At 59.7% G+C, this 15,361-nt stretch overlaps 1 protein-coding gene across 1 annotated transcript in view; it reads left to right on the plus strand.

Moving 5' to 3' along the window:
- Nucleotides 1-15,361, plus strand: part of PRDM16 (PR/SET domain 16) — a 329,763-nt gene that overhangs the window by 106,845 nt on the left and 207,557 nt on the right. The window contains exon 2 of the mRNA XM_007448950.1: nt 2,191-2,540. Within this exon, the coding sequence (XP_007449012.1) occupies nt 2,191-2,540 (350 nt within the window). The remainder of the gene's footprint in view (nt 1-2,190; nt 2,541-15,361) is intronic.

Here is a 15,361-nt window from a genome sequence, read left to right on the forward strand (position 1 = left end):
AAACACCACCTTTCTCTCCTAAGCTGTTTGCTTGGCCAGTAAATCAAACGTGCCCTTCAAGTGTTGATTTTCCTCCAGAAGGTGACGAGTTTTGGGAAGTCGAATTCAAACAGAAAGAAAACAAAACACGACAAAACAAAAAACAACCCAGAAAAACAAAAAGAGCCCTGAGATGGATATGCATGGGACGGGGACACGCCCCCGCTCTCTGCCCAGCGCCCTCACACGAACAGAGCTGGACTCCTCACCGGCCCAGAAGCAAAGGCATCAGACCCTGGAGGGGTCAGGGAGCGCGCTGGGGGGTCCTACCTGAGTCTGCTGGGAGCTCTGTGCAGTCACCAGGTCACATGATAAGGTGGCATGTTAATTATCCCCGCAATACACCTTGGTGCGCGCGCAGCCCCAGGAAGGGTCGGGGTGTTCTTTCAAACCTAAACAGCCTCAGGTCCCCAGGATGGGGGAGCAGCAGCTGCCGTTCTGTTGTTGCATTTTTGAAAGGATCCTATGAGTCAATTAAAAAGGAACCGTTGGCCACATAAAACATAATAATTACTTCTGTGAATACTGCTAAATTAAATAAGTGTTATCTCCCCCCCCTTTTTTTAAGACTTTGGTTTCTTTTGAAAGTAAACATTTTGTTACTCCTCCTTTGGATCTGAGGTCGTCTACTCGTGCTGAAAAGTTCCCATCTCCCTGGAGACGACCCTTTCAGGAGTAGGGAGGGGGCCGTGAGACGAGGGCCAAAGTGACCACAGCGTTTGGGTCACTTTCTAAGGTTTTCAAGTCCCAGAAGGAGGGGCTTGGGCAGAAGCATCTAGATCAGAGGCCAGCGGGCTCCGAGCCACAAGCAATCCGCCCGCACCTCCCACCCCCGGCCTCCCCTCTCCTCTGACTTTAATTTTATTGAGTGAGACTCACAGCAAGTGCACAGTTCAGGGACCCGGGGCACAGTCACCAGGGTGTGCAGTCGCCCCCTCCATCTGGTTCCAGGACATCTTCCCCCAGAGGAGACCACGTGCCAGTCAGTCGGTCACTCTCGGTTTCCCCCCCAACATGGATTCTGTCTCTGTGGATTTGCTTTCTCCGGACGTTTCACATAAATGAAGTCGTAGGACATGTGGCCTTTTGTGCTCGGCCTCCTTCACTCTGAGGGTTGTTTGCAAGGCTCGCCGTGCTGCAGCCTCTGTCAGTGATCCTTTTCTCGTTTCTATATTATAAATATTCTCTTGTGTGGACGGGCCACACGCGTTGATCCCCTCATCTGTTGATGGACACTTGGGTTGCTCCTCCCTTGAGGGGCTGTGGGTTGACGCTACTGGGAATCCTCACCCATCGGCCTCCCTGTTTTCCACTCTCGGGTCGATACCGAGGAGTGAAGCTGATTTCCTGGCTGTTGGACCTGCTTGCTTGCCCTGTCTCTCCTCCGCCCACTCTTTATTATCTTTTCTGTGCCTCGGGCCACCCTCGGGTGAACTTCTAGGTGGCACTGTTTTGGCACCAACTGCCTCTTGGGCTGGACCCCGAAGAAAGGCCCACAGCAGACAGACAAGCTGGGGACCCTTTTGCTCAGTCCCATGACCTGCCACCCCATGGGTCCCATACTCATGACCTCAGCAGCTCTCTGTCCTAACCTGCCATGAGATCATCGGGAACTTCCAGGAGCTCTCCCCAGGGCCCAGCCGGCCCCACTGAGCTGCCCAGAGCAGCCCAGGTATTGGGGTAAATCTCACAGTCACCCCAGTTCTGAGTCCCCCCCAAGAACTTGGGACTTGCCCCCGTTCCCTAATGTCCAAGGCTGCAGACGCAAAGTGGTTCCAGAAGGAATGCCTCGCCATCAGCCCCGGGTTGAGTGTCTGGTGTGTCGGCTTCCCCCACCCCGCCCCCGACCTGTGGAGTGTGGGCACCTGCTTCCCTCCTGTCCTAACGCAGAAAGGGCCAGCGTGTCCTCGGGCTGCCACCGGGGCCTCGGGGAGCCCCCCAGGGGTCTGCGTTGCTCCCCAAGACGCTGCTGGAACAGTCCCCTGGGAGCCCCTAGCAGAGGCCGTGCCTCCCAGGCAGGGGTGGCGGCCGGGCGACCCCTTGGGCCTCTGGCGCCCTTGGTTCTGTTCTGTCCCATGTCCCAGGTGGTCCCCGAGCCTTGAGCCCTGGGAAGCCGAGCTGCAGAGCCTGACGCTGCCTTGTCTCCTCCAGGTGACGGCGACATTGTAAATAACATGTACGGGCCGGACCCCGACCTGCTGGCTGGCGAGAGCGCCGAGGACGAGACTGAGGACAGCATCATGTCCCCCATCCCCATGGGGCCGCCGTCCCCTTTCCCCACCAGCGAGGACTTCACCCCCAAGGAAGGCTCGCCCTACGAGGCCCCCGTCTACATTCCTGAGGACATCCCCATCCCACCGGACTTCGAGCTCCGCGAGTCCTCTGTCCCCGGGGCCGGCCTGGGGATCTGGGCCAAGAAGAAGGTAGAGGTCGGGGAGCGGTTTGGCCCGTACGTGGCGGCGCCCCGGGCCGCACTGAAGGAGGTGGACTTCGGCTGGGAGGTGAGCTCTGTCGTGCAGGGTGATTGATCGCGGCCATTTATCTCGTGCTCCATCTATTTATAAAGCCGGGTGAGCTGAGCCGCCGGGGGCAGGAGGCTGGGTAGGAGAGAGCATTCGAATGTCACATTTCCCAGGCTTATTTTATCCTGCGGCTTGCATGACGCGACTCCGAAAACACCAGAGGGCCTCGTAGCTGCCTGGCAGCCCCCGTCCGCTGTGCCCGCTCTCTTCCCGGAAATGTGTCTTTAATGAGCTCATGTCTTAAACCCCCCGAGCTTCCCGTCTGGATCTTAGGTGCTAAGGCTGCAATCTCGGCAGGACCTCAGAGATGGATGGCCTCTCCCAGCACAGGAGTCTCTGCTCCCGGGAAAGCCCCTCAGATGGGGGGCCCACCTCCTGGCAGGAGCAGCCAGGGGCAGCTGGTAAAACGTGCCTGGTGGCCGCGCTGCCACAGATGCCCCAGGCACGTCCATGCCAAGGGCCTCCTGCCGGGCTGCCCGGGTCAGCTGGCTCCCTAAGAGCAGCCCTCACTGCTCAGATGAGCGGGGGCAGAGAGGCGCACCTTGTGGTTAACATTTCCCCGACGACCTGGGCCTGGCTCGAGGGTCCTGGAGCCCGTGTGCGGTCAGGAGAGGGAGGCCGCTTAGGTGGGGGGCGGCCGCTGACACCCCCAAAGGCGGCCCTCCCTCTGGAGGTATCCTGCTCGGGCCACGAGCGTCGCTGGGCCCCAGTGGGGGGGGCTTTCAAGGTGGTCTCAGAAGGACCGTGGGCCCCACAGAAGCGCTCTCCCCTCTGGTCGTAGCCTTTCTGCTGGCTCCACAGGGCCAATGTTCGGTGGTATTTTTGGCAGGGACCCTGCCTGGACGGAAAATGCAAATATGCCAGCCCAGATTCCTTCTGGGCGTTTCACAACTTCCCAAAGTGCTTGGATGGAGGTCAGTTCTAGGAAGGGGTGCGCTGTCCAAGGAGGGAAGAGGGCCTTGTACGGCCGGCAGCCGTGTCCCCTACAGCGGACCAGGGCAGCGGGGGTCAGGGGAGCCGACTCCCCGCAGCTGCTCCGTGGCTTTGGAGAAGTTCCCAAACTGTGCGTCTCGGCGTTCTGTGTACAGCAAGGGGCGAACTTGGATCTGTCTTTCCCTTCTCGTGAGTCTTTACAGCTTGGAAGGCTGCCTTGGAGCCTCCACTGCTCCCTAGAGATGTACGTGGCCTCTTCCTAACCCCTGGGAAGCTCCTGGACCCCCCGCAGCCCTTGAGCATCTCCCCCGGGCCCGTCAGCTTTGGAAACCCTCCGTAAAGGTCAAAGAGGCTGCCTGAGTTGGTGCATGTGCTGGTGGCAGTGGCCGCAGACCTGAGACCGCCATGCCCTTCACAAGGACACGGGGGTGCCTCGAACGCAGGACACCCTCACTCTCCAGCAAGCTGGTGGAGTGTGGCTTGTGGTAGCACATGGAGTGTAGACATCAGGGGACACAGAAGCCCCCTACCGGGTGCCAGCTGACAGCCTGAGCTCTGTAGACTTTGAAGGTTTAGAGGGGTAGTGGGTTGACCAGATGGACGGAAGAGCAGGCCAGCCAGAATTCACAACAGCCCAGAGTGGGGGAGGCCGCAGCTTGGCCAGCTGGACCGTGCAGGTCGGCCCGTCCCCTGCTGTCCCCAGGCGCCCGACGCCGTGTGTGCCTCTCAAGGTCGGGTCACCTGCAGAAACGGCCGGCCAGGTGGGAGCAAGGTGAGGTGGGAGGTGAGGAGTTGGGAGGTGCGGCCCTCCTGGAGGCAGGTCGTGTGCTCTTTGGAGACCCACAGGGTGGCCCTCGCTGGGCCGAGGAGAGCATCTTCAGACAACGTGACAGGTAAGTGGTTTGGGCTGTTCAGTGGCTTTTTGCAGACGGCCTGTCCCGTCCTTCCCGCCTGGCTGTTTGGAAGGAATTTAGGGGTGTTGTGTCGCGTGCTCGGAAAGGCCTGGACTATTGAATTAGGAGGCGCCTTCAGATGCTGCAGGGTAAACGGACCCTACGGGTAGTGCGATGGATGACCTTGAGGCAACCTGGTTCTTGTCTGCTCTGATGCAGGCCTCTGTTTGCTCTATTTTTAAAGAAACAGCCCGTATCGCCGCCGCCCTGGGTGCCGGGCCTGGTACGGGCCGTGGCTGTTATCTGCCCGGTGGTGCCTGTTGACTTTGCGATATCGTTTGTCCTCCGTGTACGTGCGGGAACGCTCCCCTCCACGGCACCTCCCCCGACAGCGCCTTGATTCCGGGGCCGTGACCTGACCGCCACCTCCCCCCGGAGCCAGCCGAGTCCACGTCCTCACGTAGAGTTCCAGACGCACCGGCGGGATCTGACTTCGTTTCCTCGGCGGGTCCGGGCCCTGACCGCCTGCTCTGGGCCTCGCGGCCTCCTGTCCCGTCCCGTCCAATGCGGTTGTGAGCAGCTGTTTGTGTCACCGTCATCGTGGTCGAGCCCCAAGGGCAGAATCGGGCTGGAAGGAGGGGTAGGACGAAGCAGGCACCCCGAAAATCAGGGCGAACCCGCTTTTGCTTGAAATAAATCATAAGGTCGAGGTGGTTTCTTTCTAGCACCGTGGGTCTCTGGGGTGGAAATCAAAGAGCTTCACTCGCATCCTGAAACAGGCCACCGATGTTTCACTTTGTTTCTGTGCCCTGCTCGAGTGTGACAGCGTCTGGGCCAGAGGAGTGGCCGGCTGCTGCCCCTTCAAGGGCAGGCGTGGTCCTCGCCTTTGCTCTGCTGCAAACAGGGCTCGAGATTAGGAGCGGAAAGCCCAGCCTCCAGAGCCTGGACCTTTCTGCGGCTCCGGATGGCAGAAGGGCCTCCAGCGAGCCCCGGAGTCCCGAAGTGAGGCAGCTGACCACGTCCTCATGCTCCTGCTGGGACGCTCTCCCCGGGCCTGCGGTCAGCTCAGCCCAGAGCAGGCCTGGTGACCAGGACAATCACTAGGAAAATGTCAGGGCCTAAGTGTCACAGCCAAGGAGGCCAGGGCAGACGCAGGACCGTCAGAGGCAGGTCCCAGGGACAACACCCAAAGGCCTACAGTCCGGTCCCGAATCGCGTGTGTGTCAATGTTCAATCTCATGCTGGTGCTTAAGCTTCGTAAATCAGGTTGATTTGGATTTACTACAATTTACATGGCATTTAGTTCCTGAAGAAGAAAGAACAGGTAATGACATTCTAGCGGCGGTGGCAAAGGAACTCTGCGGAAGAGCCCGGCTGGATCTGGATCCCCGAGGGGCGGGGGGTGGTGGGAGCGTTTTGTGGCCTGACCGGGCTCGGAGTGTGGTTGCCCCTGTGAGGTCTGGTGCTGGGGTCCAGCAGGAGAGAGGGGTCCAGAGACAGCCCCTCGCAGACACAGGGCGGGTGTCCCTTGGAGGACGGGCTCAAAATCAAGGTCAAACCGATTATTCCTACCCTCCTTTTGGTACACCATGCAAACAATTTTCTTTCCACTCAGAGAACAGAATTCCTATCGTGGACCATTCCATTGAACTAAAATCCAAGGGTCCCATCTCCTTTTCTCTTTTTGTGGCGCACACGGTTTCCGGTGACACGGTGCCTCTGTCCCTGCTGGGGCGGCATGAGTGACCTGGCATCTTCAGGGTCAAGGTGGCAGGAGCAGCCTTGTTTCATGTAGGAATTTTACTTGAGCAAAATTGGAAGGTGCGTGTGCGCCCCGCGGCTGGCACCCTCCCCCCACTGTTCATCTGCTTTCCTCCCCATGTGGGCGTCAGGGACATTCAATGACTCTAAACCTTCCCCCACTCCCACCGGGTGCTTTGGGGGACACCAGGAAGTGACTCCCTGTCATTTTGGAAGAAAGCACAGATGGGCTCTGCGAGCTACCCGGACCTGGCAGCCGCATCCTTGGACGCAGATGGGAGCGTGGGGTGTGTGGAAACGGCCCCCATGGGATCCATCTCGAAGGGAGGTCGTCTGTCCTCGTGCCCAGGAGGATGCTCGAACTCCCGGACCCCTCCCCCCAGACACAGCCTGCCCGCTGAGGCAGCCACCACTCACCCTGCCCAGAATAAATCACCCAGTGATTTGCATTTTATTGCCCTGGGGTCTGAAAAACAATGATTTTGATCATTTGTTGAGTAAATCATGACATTTATCATCGTGCTGTTTATTTTGCTAATTAAGAGGTGGCTTCGAGTGACAGCCCAGAGGGAGCCAGGCTGTGGAGCCCTCTCCTCAGAGGTGCCACCTGCCCCCGAGGCAGGGCCCTGCAGCTGTGCAGCCGGGCTGGGGCAGGCCGTGCAGGTCTCCACGGGGAGGTGGCAGGAGTGGTTTTCACACCACAAGCACCCGGTTCTGCTTCTTTCTTGGTGCAGCACTTGTCTCCCCCAGAAAGGCAGGCTCTCCGGTGCCCAGAGCTTTGCCCAGCCTGTAGCTGGCACTCAAGCATCATCTGTCGAAAAAAAATGCGTCTGCCTCTGTTTAAGGAGCTGGTGGAAAACGTTAACGTGAATTGATGGGGTTTCAATTATCTAAAGAATTTACTTGAGTGGATTACCTCATCCCCTTGGCTGTGGTTCCTGAATATTAATATACATGTTCATTTGCTCAATCAACAAATGGCCGTGTCTGGGCCAGGGCCTGTGGGAAGCTCCAGGGTCACAGGGGAAATTGCCCCAAGGCCTCAGGATGCCCTGTCCCTCGGGTGCTACCATCACACGGCCCCCAAGCCAGCTCCTCTGGGGTCCAGGGGTCCCCCTGGATGGCTTTGGCGAGGGCCAGGACCAACCGGCCACCCCCGAGGACCACGGGCTGCCAGCACATCCAGAGATGCTAGGGCAGGGGATGTTCCAGGCAAAAGCTGCTACCCAGCCGTGCACGCTCAGATTCTGAGACATTGCTATTAGTGTAAGATTGGCTGAGGCCAAATACAGTGCGACACGGGGAGGGGCAGGAGTTCCTGGTGGGGCTGGCCTCTGCGCCCTGGCACCTGCCCCAGCCTGGCCGGGAGTCACGTGGGCACCTCAGCGCCGTCCGCAATCTGAGCCCCAGGTCTCCGTGGGGAACGGGCCTCCACTTCTTTCTTCTCCTGCATTTGCACCCTCATGCTCTGGCCTCAAGGACCCCGTCCTCTTTCCTGCTAAACTGATTACCACACGCCTGAATGTGAACACGATTCACCAACACCCCGGGGCTCCCTGCCCCCAAGGCCATCAAAGCCTGGGCTCAGGCAGCAGTGACTCCTGTTATAACCAAGCACCCACCTACCCCCGGGACAGAGTTCCCGAGGCTCTTGGGAATGGGCTTCAATTCTCTCTAGTCCCTGCCGCATAAGGACCAAACGAGAAATCCCGTCCACCTGGAGACAGACACATGTGCTGGACTTGTCACCTGAAAGATCCTGGATGCACCTGGTAGCCCCAGAAGCCTGAGCTTCCCAGCGCCCTGCCCCCTGCACTGCCCTCCTGGCGCTGTGGGCGCCCGTCCGGCCTCAAAAGGGCTGAGGCAGCCAGCGCCCCTACGGCCAGGCCTGGCCGTTCCCCAAGGCTCAGGAAGGAGGTGCTCAAACTCCAGGAGGAACAGCAACAGCGGCGGCTGGTCGGCACCCGCAGGCATGTCATTCGCCAGCAGCCCCGTGGAAGCAGAGCTGGTGTCCAGCCGGCGGGCACCTCCTCTGTGGCCCTGAACTGCCGACAGCCACAGAATCCCCGGCTCTTTCAGCCCCAGCCCACCCCCGTAGATGGACCTGTGGCCCCAGGACGGTGAGAGAGGAAAGCTGGGCTCAGTAGCCCCCCACTGCTCCAGGTGACCCCGAGAGGAGGGTCACGCAGCCTGGGAGGAGGGGCAAGCCCTGTCTCTAGACAGCGTCTGCTAAGTTTGCAGAGCAAAATGTGACAGCTGGTACTTGAAGGTCAGGACTGCCCTTCAGACGTTTCCCGGGTGTCTGAGACCTGAGAGCAGAGGTCTCCATCCGAGGGCCTCACACGGAATCACCTGGAGCATCAGAAAAACAGGTGCCCAGACCTCACCCAAGAGATGCCAGGCTTTGGCCAGATGAGGGACTAGCCGTGTCTGTTTTGCCCAGGACTGTCCTGGTTTTGAACCAAAAGTCCCAAGAAACCTCCCTGAGCACTGGGTTTGTGAAAACTTCTAGGAAATTAGAATGTGCCGTGGGGGTGAGAATAGCCAGTCCGGAAAGAAAGAGAAGGGGGGAATCCTTCCGGACCTCCAGCATCTGCGCCAGGGGCCCCGGGAGGCAAGGGGGATGATTTGGGTTGGGTCGCTGGGGGCATCCAGATACTCAGCAGACGATGCTACTGCAGGGAACGGCTTGTCCCAGAGCCACCCCTGCGGCCCGAGCACAGGTGGCCGTGCTCCGTGCTGCACACACACACGAGCACACTTCCTACCCTCTCTCTTCCACGTTCATCCTGGTGCAAGGATCACACTTCAGCCTCTTCCGTGCATTCTTCACCCTGAAGCCGGCGCCTCAAGTGCTCTCGCGGCCACGGCCCGGAGGCATGCTTCTTTGCTTCTTTGTATTTGGGTCTTAGACCATCTTGCTGTGTTTACTCTTGGAATTCCAGCCGTGCGGGAAAGCCTGCTGGGGAAGGGGGCCAGGACCGGTCTCCTCTGTAAAGGCTGGGCCTCTTGCTGGTCTGACTGCCTTACTCACAGGGCTTGGTATTCTCAGTCCCCAGGCTTTTCTGTCCTTTCTCTCCGTGGCACCAGGATACACACTGGGACCATCCCGGCAGCATCCCGCCCCCCCAGGGACACAGGAGCCCGGAGTCTCCCTTTACTTTGCCCTCCTCTGCCCAGCTGGCTAGTTCACCCCTGACACTGACTCTCCTTCTGCGTGGTCTGGAATTTTATTTTAGACCTAGAAACATGGCAGGGCCTTTTTGTCCCCCGGAATGATTTTCTGAATGCGTTTAGGAGGCGTAACGTGTATTCAGAAAGCGTCCAAAGTCGTAAGCTGCCGCCCAGTGAGTGTTCACTCCCCGTGGAAACACCTGGATGATAACAGGTTTGGGGACCTCTTCCCAGGCTGTCAAACAGGAACCCCGGATTCGACGAGAGAGGCTGCCCTGTGGGAACAGGGCAGAGTGGGAGGCGGCCTGGGTGCGCCTGTGCAGTGCGGCTGGGGACACAGAAACCCACGCCATCTCGTTTCCTCGGGAACCGCTCCCAGCGCAGACCCTCTGCCATCTCTCCCAAGCACCATGACATCAGGTCCAGACGTTTTTAGCCCAAGAATGCCGTGAAATCCTGCACTATCTTAGGCCCAGCTCCGAGGCACGGGTATATAAGGAATTTTCGGAAAAAGGACAGAGAATGACTAAGAATACCTCCCTGGTAGTTCTTCATTTCCTTAAGGGGTAATAACTCAGCCACAGTCCAGCAGAGGGTACTTTCTTTAAATAGAGCATTCTGATTCACAAGCGAAAAAGGAAATAAATATTTTCTTTTCATATTCGAGAGACGTCCATGAATACCAACTTCTTAAATGGTATTTTACCATCTGTATCACACACACACACACACACTCACACCAGTGACAACAAGCCCGCCCTTACCCTGGAACAGGCTGCTTGTGAACCAGAGACGTGGAAATAGCCTTGGGGCTGTCAGAAGGGAGCGAGTGGGAAGGTGGAAAGAGGGCAAGATGGTTTCTCCTCCAGGTGGCAGCTCAGCCCCCCCCAGGGGACCTGGGCTCAGCCTATCCCACTGGCTCCCAGAAAGCCGGCGAGAATGGGGTGCTCTGTCACCTCTTCCTGCCCTCCCGCCTCCTTTTTCTTTAAGGGAAATGGGGATCACACGTTCAGGGACGATGACAAGGGCACCTGGATCCCTGTGCTGAGCAGGATTGGCAAGGCTGGGGCAGGCTGACCGGGCAGCTGCTCTGTGGCCCAAAAGCGTGGGCGAGAGGGGAAGGCCTGGCGTTCGTTAGGCCCCTGCTGTGTGCACACGCTGGCCACGCAAGGCGCTTTCTACTCCGTGGTCCTCATTCTGTCTGTAAGTAGATCCCAAATCCCAGCCCGATGGACCGCAGCAGGGCCTGGCAGGCATTAGTGTCCACCCCTCGGGTGACCCGCTGTGGAATTCTCTGGACCTCAGAGACAGCCATCAGCCTCTCTGGAGCCAGGATCCTGAGCTGGTCCCAGGGCGCCTGAGGCCTGGCTGGCGGGGGGGAGACGTGTTCGGGCAGGAACCATGGGGTCCCCACCCCAGGCCGTCAGCCTGCAAGGCACAAAGTCCAGGAATCTAAAAGGAAATCTTTTCCACCTGCTCACCTCAGGCTTGGGTCCCATGGAGCTGCGGTTCTCCAACAATGGTGCTGAGGACCCCCAGTCACTTTCAAAATGCAGATTCAGGGCCCCACCCTTACCTAGTGGATTAGAATTCCTGACAGGGGTCCCCAGGAATCTGCATTCTATTTAGCAGTGGAAGAGGGGCCACTGGGAGGTCTCCATCCCCGGGTGGGAGCCCCAAGAAAGGGGCTTACCGTGGACTTCCCTGCTCCCGCCCCTGCACCCCTCCGCCGCTGCCCCCAACCCGGGAGCCAGGAGCAGCCCGGCGGCCCCACTGTCCTCCTGATGGAGCTCTGGGCGGCAGGTGAGGCCGGGAAGGGGCCCCGGAGCGATCCCACCCGCACCCCGACAGCTGGCCACTGGCACTGCTGTCCTCCGGAGGGGAGCCCGCTGGAGACTGACCAGTGGCCTGACGCCCCTCCCAAGGGCATGGCCTGATGGTCAAGGTTGGGGGGGGGTGCTTCCCGGGCACCGATCGTCTGTGTCACGCCTGGAGGTTACTTGGGGCATCACCATTTCTCCCCCTCACTGTGCAGGTGGGAACCCCGAGTCCTAGAAAGGGAAGGGGGCCCCACAGGGTCACATGGTAAGTTGGCACAGGGGCGAGGGACCAGACAGGGGACCCCCAGGCGGCATCCTTCTGCCTTGCCGCTTACCCCTGTAGTTCACGCAGCCAGCACATGCTGAGAACGGAGACTGGGCCACCCGCACTGGCCCCGTGCGCCAGCCGCCAGCAGTTAGAGCAGCCCCCAGCCCACGTGGGCGTTCCACCCCCACCACCCTGTCCAGTGGGTGATGGCCCAGGCCCCAGCTCCTCCAGGGAAATGGGGACCAGTAAGGTGTGGAGTGGCTCAGACGTACCCCTCAGCCTCCTCTGTCCGCACCCATACCGCCGGCCGAGCAGGGGTAGCTCTCAGGTTTGGTCTGGGCTGCCTCTGGCCGGCCCTCTCTGGGCTGACCCCGCCTTCCCCAGGCAGGAAGCAAGTGGTGGGACCCACCTGCTAAGACTGAGGCATCTGCAGTGTCGCTCATATACACGGAAAGATTATTTCAAGTACTTTCGCAGCAGCGGCCTCGCAGAGAGCAGGACAGGTCGGGAGGGTGGCCCCTCCTGAGAGCCGGCAGCTACTGGCCAGGAGGCTCCCCGGGGACCCCCAGCACGGCCTTGGCTGGCCCATCGTCCACCCCCTCCCTGGGTCTCCCTCCCTGCTGGGTCAGATGAGCACCCCAGGCCTCGCAGGCCATAAAAGGTCTCCCTGGGTCACGGGACAAGGGCGTGGACCTCCCAGCCAGACCTGCTTATCAAAGGTTCTCTAGAGTTGGGAATGTCTGTGGGCTGGTCATCTCCAGGTTAGGAACGCTCTCAGCGTGTCACAGGCCACCTCGGCCTCAGCCAGAAACCAGGGTGATGCAGCCACTCACCACGCATCCAGGGGCAGCAGCTGCCGGAGGGTCCCCAGGCAGTCCACCCTCTCCTGCTCTGCTCGGGGCTGGCGTAGGGCTCCCTCCACTCTCTGGGGCCCTGCTGGGCACTGAGATGCGGCTGGGTTTGCTCTGATCGAGGCCAGGTCAGGACAGGATGGCCCCTCCAGGTGAGAGGTCAGTCTGGGCGCATGGCAGCCGGCCCCGCGGGACCCCCCGGAGCCAGTGTCCTGGGGCGGCGTCCCGCCCTGTCCTCATATTGCTTAGAGCACAGTGAAGAAAATGTCCTAAAGGTGACGTTTTAAGTCAGCCGACAGGATGCGCGTTGGTGTTGGTGGTCGTGTCTGCTCCTCCGCATGAGAAGATGCTAAGGCAGGATGCCCTGTCATCATCACAGGAGTCAGCATGCCGACCCCTGCTCACCTGTGTGCCTGTCCGCCTGTGACACGTGCCACCGTGTTTCCAGGGAGTTGGCTTGAAGAGAGGCACCAGCCTCCACAGCAGCGCCCAGGGCATGCTGGGCTCCCGTCCTGCTGTCCTCCTATCCCAGCCGTGCCCCTTGCCTGGCTGGCCAGGGCAGGGCCTGGATCACCAGCCCTGAGCAGGGCCGCGGGGAGCACCTTTGTCTGGCTTTCAGTCTGCGTTCTTGCCTTCTGGGCTAATGCCCAGTTTAATTGCACATCCCATTGTGTCATCCCTGTTCAATCATGTTGAAAAATACCTACATCCACTCCTTTCCCATTTAGATCTTTCTAAAGTCCATTCTGGCTTATCAGCACAGTCATTTCAGGAGCAGAGCTAAGATTTCTGCCATTTAGGCCCAAGGCATTGTCTGTCCCCGCGGCAGCTGAGATAAACCCTCACCCAGAACAAAGTCGCAATGACCTTTTACAAGTAGAAGCCGCCTTGTTTCCCTCTAGACTAATTTATCAGCCTTCCTTTCAGCCGGTACTCAGTGGAGGCCCGGGAGAGCACTGCCAAGTGGGGGTGGACGGGTATTAGGACGCCCGGCTGCTTCGTTCTCAAAGGCGCACCTCAGGGTCCGCGGGGATGGGAGCTGTGCGTTGCCGTGGGGAAGGATGGGGCTCTCCAGAGAGAGTGAGGCCTGCAGGTGGTGGGGCCCGGGCAAGGTGGCCAAGCCCCCTGCCCTGGCCTCCTTCAGGGCCGAAGTCAAACCTCGTGGACAAAGTATGAGCCACACTGGACTTAAGTAAAAATAACGGTGATGAAATGGCCTGCAGCCCCGGAGCCCCCGGGACAGGCCGCTGAGCTCTGGGGCGGCAGCTCACAGGTGGACGGGCAGAGAGCGAGGGATGGATGAGAGGCCCGGGGGGGGATAGAGGAGGAGGGGGAGGGGGAGGATGACGACGACAGCGACTACAGGGATGGACCACAAGGACGCTGGGGAGGCAGCTCAGGGAGCGTGAACCTCGTTGCCTTCCTTTGAGGAGGGAGACGGAAAAGGGGTCTGTTTTGCATTTTGATAAAAGCCTTCAAACTCCACTGATTGTATCATAGGGGCTGCCATGCTGAGGGGAATGTATTTGCCTTGTCCATAAAGCCTGCATCGCCGTGGGGGAGACTCTCGTGGCACTGACTTGAAAGCTCGTCCGGGGATGGAGGACACGCGGCACCGGGGCTGAGAGGTGGAATCTCCAGCCCACAAGGAATTGACCTGGGCATTCAGGAGGGCAGCCCAGCCTGGGCCTGGCCTCTCCAAGGGCCGCTGGGCCGGTTAAGCTCCCAGCGCCTCTGCTGCTCCCCCGTCAGTCCGGTAGCCCTCAGGGACCAGTCCCTGGTGAGGTCTGGACTCTGGTCCTCACTGGGGCTTCTGAGTCAGCCCTGAGGACACGGGACGGCCCCTTGGAGCAGCAAGCCCTCAAAGGGCCTTGCAGGACCGAGGTTGGTAGAGTCGCTAGTTTCTCGGTGACACCCTGGCAGGCCCGGACTCCCTGCCTTCTCCCACACTTGCGTCACCCAGACAGACGTACAGTCCACACCAGGCCCCAACCGGAGAGGCTCCTGCGGGAACCCGGGGCCCATTGACAGCCCGAAGACAACATCAGAATTCCCCAACTTTTGAAGGTCTGTCTTGGATTGACCTCCTTATTTAATCCTTCTTGGAACCTAAAATACATTGAAGATGGGCTCACCCCATCAGCTGGCCGGTCAGGCCCAGGGAGGCCTGGGGACCCTGGGCTTCTGCCCCCCAACGGGGCTGCACGGTTCTCGCGGCCGCTCCCTCGGGTGGGTCCTCCGTGCTGGGACAGGGGAGGCTGATTCTCCAGCTGGACCCACTAGGATGGGGCACGTCCTGCTCTAGGTCAGCACCTCCTACCCACTCATGCCTCCACCCTTTACTGAGTGTGGCTTCCCAATCCATCCGAGCTGGTGTGCTGGGTCCGTAGGATTCCCCACCTCTGCACCCTGGGGTTGAGCCCAGAGCACCGACCCGAGCACCTCTGGCTTCCTTGCTTTAGCGGTGCCTGCCCAGGTCCACAGAAGTCACACGTCCACCGGGCAGGGCTCCCTGCAGCAAGGGGCCCACTGCCCTCTGGGGCTCGGCTGTGCTAAGCCACCCCCGCGCCCCGCCAGCGCCCTGTGCCTCCGGGGTGGAGGTCGGAAGTCGGGAGGGCTTTCCGGCTGCCCCCTAGGACTCCTTCTCCCAGACTGGGGTTTGCTCTTGTCACCTGTTTCCAGTAAACAGATGCGTCCCTCATGCTGGGAGAATTCGGCAGACTCGGGGACATGCAGGGAGACCTGGCAAGGCTGCTGGCTGCCTGGCCTCACGCGAGTTGGGGCAGTTCTTGGATCCTTTACCTTCAAGTAAACCCCAGGACGTCCAGGACCTACCATGCTGTTATCAGGATGGCATCACCCCCATTAACGCTGAGTAGACGAGGGTTAGAATGGCCGCGTCCAGCCTTGTCTTGTTGTTGTTCCTTTTAAACATCAGATAAATTCATGAGGTTTTCTAAGAGGCAACATACAGGTTACCGAGATGTCTGTGTCACGAGGCGAGGGGGAGCCGTGCCGTGGACAGAGACCCGAGCAGCCACCCCCATCTCTGGGCCTCGGTTTCTCCACTTGTTAAGCAAGGATTGAAGTGAATTGTCCT

Source organism: Lipotes vexillifer, unplaced genomic scaffold (genome assembly GCF_000442215.2).
Source record: "Lipotes vexillifer unplaced genomic scaffold, Lipotes_vexillifer_v1.1 scaffold835, whole genome shotgun sequence".
NCBI lineage: Eukaryota > Metazoa > Chordata > Mammalia > Artiodactyla > Lipotidae > Lipotes > Lipotes vexillifer.